The 4,451-nt window shown below is 38.7% G+C and overlaps 1 protein-coding gene across 1 annotated transcript; it reads right to left on the bottom strand.

Moving 5' to 3' along the window:
* Nucleotides 1-329: 329 nt before the first annotated feature.
* On the bottom strand, nucleotides 330-3,057 carry LOC119991267 (trans-cinnamate 4-monooxygenase). The gene is made up of 3 exons (XM_038837577.1): nucleotides 2,175-3,057; nucleotides 1,804-1,937; nucleotides 330-1,096 (listed from the first exon to the last, which is right to left on the bottom strand). Exons 1-3 carry the CDS (start codon nucleotides 2,957-2,959, stop codon nucleotides 498-500), a joined length of 1,518 nt encoding a protein of 505 aa, XP_038693505.1. The 5' UTR covers nucleotides 2,960-3,057; the 3' UTR covers nucleotides 330-497.
* Between the last annotated feature and the right edge of the window lie 1,394 nt (nucleotides 3,058-4,451).

The raw sequence follows: 4,451 nt of genomic DNA, 5'->3' as shown, positions 1-4,451 counted from the left end.
ATCAAAGTTGACTCTTCAACGATGGTAGAAAATTGCTCCTATACTAACCATGTTCTTAATTCTATTAAGATCAAGGTTTTCATCACCCTATTGCAACATGTACATCCGCCACTGAGTCACAAAATGCCGTTTTTTAATAAATAGATTGTTACTCCTCTGTTTCTCTGCCTTTGTGGGATGTTTTGTCCTTTTACTTTCAACAAAAGAGTAGGTGGTTAGGTGTAGTTTTCATGACTTTGTTTATCCAAATTTTCATCTCTCTTTTAAAGGATTCATTTAAGATGTTTCGATCACCTTGTAGTACGCGAAAGTCTCGAAATGAACCAATATTGATGCGACAAACTTATTTATATTACTTGAGCATAATTAAGTTCAATTTCATGGATATAAATGGGAATCCATTTCTATCCACCTTAAATCAACCAAAATCTTTTTGACTTGTTCAACAACAACATAAACATTCACAATAGAAAAATTACACCCGAAATTTAAGGAAGCTAAAATGCCCTTGGCTTTGCAACAATTGTGGAGTGCTTCAATATATGCAAACTGAACTGGCCTCCTTTCTCGGTGGTGTCGATCTTGGACTGCCCTGGAGGAGGCAAAAGCTCGAAATTCTGCACCAAACGCCCAATTGTGATTCCTAGAATTGGCAATGCAAGAATAATTCCGGGGCAGCTCCTCCTTCCAACGCCGAACGGGAGGTATTTGAAGTCATTGCCATTGGCCTCCACCTTTGACTCCTCTTCTAGGAACCTCTCTGGCCTGAACTCTTCCGGATTCTTCCAATTCTCAGGATTGTTGGCTAGCCACCAAGCATTCACCAGGATTTTGCTCTCCGCTGGAATGTCATACCCGCCCAACTTGGCTTCGTTGAGGTTCATGTGTGGGACAAGCAAGGGAATTGCCATTCGCAGCCTCAGAGTCTCCTTGATCACTGCCTGAAGGTAGGGGAGTTTCTGGGTGTCAGGCTCAGTTACCTGGACGCCAGGCCCAAGTTTTGCGTCCAGCTCATCCCGCAGCTTCTTCTGGATTTCAGGATGGTTAACTAGCTCCGCAATTCCCCATTCAATTGACCAGAGTGTTGTCTCAATAGCTGTAGTTTCATATGCACATTAGTTTTGCATAATTCAAGATCAATTAATCAAAAGAAATTATATAGGTGAGTAGGAGGCAAAATTGACTACCTAAAAAGCTTTACATGACTTGAAATAGTAATGAATAATATAAATCCTAGATAGAAATGAATTTGGTGACCTTTATCCAGAGTCTAAGAGTAAGGGCGTTGCAAAAATTATTTTTAGTAGGTAGATTAGGTGGAGAAAAATTAAGAATAGTATTTGTAAAATATAGTATAGTTAATTGAGATGATGGAGTGCACGCTGATATTCATAGTATTATTATGTCAATACCAAACATGAAATATTTGCACTCTTGAGTTGAAATTAACCAAAACCTGTGTTAGGTGAGGAATGAGGACAACGTCAATTTATCTTGAACCACACGGCCGGGATAAAATATCTATAAGAATTATTTTACAAATTGAGAGGAGGTGTTAGGTGAGGTTGGGCAAAGATGACATAAGTGATTAATTAAGTTACCAATCGTAACAAAAGCTTGAAATGGTCACTTTGATTATAAAATTAAATAACTATGCAATTGTCTACCGACATGATTGGAACCTCATCCTCCATCCCACAAAAGATAGACAAGTAGACTGACCGTATTGATTTAGAACAAAACTAAATAAAAAAATTAAAAAAAAAAAGGAAAAGACAATTGCAAAGTAATGAATTAAGTTACCTGCAACATTGATGTTCTCAACAATGTAAAGAACGTTATCCTCATTTATCTCCCCCTTCCGCTGTGCGTCTAGTATGTGATCTATGGCGCATTTCAACCCTTCGTTGCTCATGCTCTTGGTGCTTGCCAGTTTCCTGCAATCAAATTTAAATTAAACCTCATAATCAACTCCAGTATTATTTTAATTATATTTAAATCAATCCTTTCAAGAAAAGACAATTAGGACCAGACATCTGAAGCAACAACATAATAATAATAATAATAAACATCAGATTCAGCAAACACCCAAAAGAAATAGAGGTGTGTTGTGCCCCAAAAAGTAAACAGTAGTTAAATCGAACATTCCGAATTCCGCATAAACAGAGACTTACTTCCTCTCTTCAACAAAATAGTCTTTGAAGAGCTGCAACCTCCTTTCCTTAACTTCCTTGCAGATCTTGAGGTATCCTCTCAAGAAGGGTCTCAAGATGGGGATGAAATCGCCATAGTTGTAATCGAAGCTCTGTGCCAACCGACTCCTCTCTCCGTTGAGGGCCTTTAGCTTCAAAAACAGAGGATCTTCCTCGCTCTCGAACCGAGTATCGAACATGATCCTGTACATGTTATTGTACATCATCAGCTGTAACCTCTTTCTCAACACGATTCCCGTGCTCGCCGCCTCTGGAATCTTCCTCACGTCCTCAACCACACGTGCCGCCTCGTCCTCCCATCCGTACCGATACTGCTGGACTACTTTATTCGTGAAGAATGGGACCGTCATGATTCTCCGCATCTTCCTCCAGTGCTCACCGTACACTGTGAACACCATGTCCTGTCCTTTGCCCGTGAATATGTCGAACACCACGTTTCGGGTCCTGGATCCGAACTCCACTCCCTGAGTGTGGAGAACTTCTTTCGCCGGCTCCGGTGAGGAAACCACCACCAGATTGCGTTGCCCCATGCGGAGAAGTAATATGTTGCCGAATTTCTTGGCTAGGTCGGTGAGATTGCGGTGGTTCAAGTCATCGCCCACTTGGAGCCAGTTCCCGAATATGGGTACGGGTAAGGGCCCCGGAGGGAGCCTGAGACGTTTTCCGCGGAGTTTGGAGACGGTGATGGCGGCAATGATGGCTACGAATAGAGCCAAAAGGGACTTTTCTACGAGGAGGAGATCCATTTTTGTGAGATTACAAAGTCAGTCACCGGAATACTGTAATCGAATGAGTGTTTATAATGCTGTGGTGGGTGTGGGTTTGGGTTGAATTTATAAGAATAGAGGAAGGAGCTAGGTTGGGTTGGCGGTGAAGTTAGGTGGGACGTGTGGCCATGCCTAAAGGGAGATATGAGTGTAGACGTAGTCTCAACTCTCACGGCGTTATAAACTGACGGCTGGGTTGGGGTAGGAGAAAAGGAGATGTTTCAAGGGGGTAGGTAAAGCGGGCGGGTAGCTGACGATGTGTCAAGAATTAATGTTTTAAGAAAAAAAAATTCAGAAGAAGAAATGTTTTAATGTTAATTATCAACCGTCTTATTTTGGACACGTCAAAACAAATCCATTTCATAATCATAACCCCTCACCTGGGCCCGGATGATATGAGGTCGGGACTCAGGGGGTGGTTGTCCACGCACGGGATTTTCGGCCTCCATTTATTTTAAAAACTGTCAACTTGGGTCATTAAATCAATTAACAGATATAAATATGGGAGTCGATATTTACACATAAATTCAGACTGGTTGCACAAAAATTTTTATAAATGATTTAAGCTAACAAAATTATGTTAATATGAAATTACTTAAAAACCATTTTACTTTTTGCACACAATTTTTTCTCAATACAATTAAATTAAATTATAACCCTAAATCTTTTAATTAAAAATTTTTAATTAAGTGTTTTAAGAAACAAGAAGTCTTCTTAACTTAAAACTTACTTAAAGATCAATTAAATCACCTTCCAATTTAACTACTACTCTATCGCTCCCAGCTTTATCTATTTTTTCTTCTTAAAAGGTTTTGGTATCTGCATAAGCTTCCTTATTTACTCTTCAAATAGATTGAGATTTTAAATAAAAAAATCATTCTCTTTCTCCATATTGCTTCATTTTCCCTCTCTTGCTATATAATATAAGCAAAATTGGGCATACTTTTAAGAGAAATATAGAGAGAGGCAGAGAAGGAGAGGTGGTTTTCATGGTTTCATGGTTGCTTCTTCTCCTTTTTGACTGGTATACTGAAAAAGAAGTACTGGTAATTTAGCAACAAAAAAGTATATATTTTCATTACAATTCAATGTTTGTTTTTTCACCCTAATTTACTGTGTATTTTTATAGGGTGGGGAAGAAGGTATTTAGGATATTAAATATTATTTAATTAATGTGTAAGGTTAGTTTGGTAAGTTCAATGTGTCTTAAAAACAAAAAATTAGTGTATTAAGTGAGTGTGTGCAGTGAATTCAAGTTTGTGTGCAAATAACGGCTCCCTATAAATATTGGGATTAATGCTTGATAAATCTCTCAAAACCATCTTTGTAGTCCATTAAAGACATACTTAAATGTTATAGCCCAATGAGTCCCTCATTAATATATTATGTGCTATGTTTTTTTGGTCACATATTCCATTGTGCTTAATGGGGTTCACGGGGATTTCATTATTCCCGAAAGGGATCCTCTATC

The sequence above is a fragment of the Tripterygium wilfordii genome, chromosome 22 (assembly GCF_013401445.1).
Source record: "Tripterygium wilfordii isolate XIE 37 chromosome 22, ASM1340144v1, whole genome shotgun sequence".
NCBI classification, from domain to species: Eukaryota; Viridiplantae; Streptophyta; class Magnoliopsida; order Celastrales; family Celastraceae; genus Tripterygium; species Tripterygium wilfordii.
The sequence above is the reverse complement of the archived record's forward strand: the minus strand, read 5'-3'. Positions and strand labels throughout refer to the sequence as shown.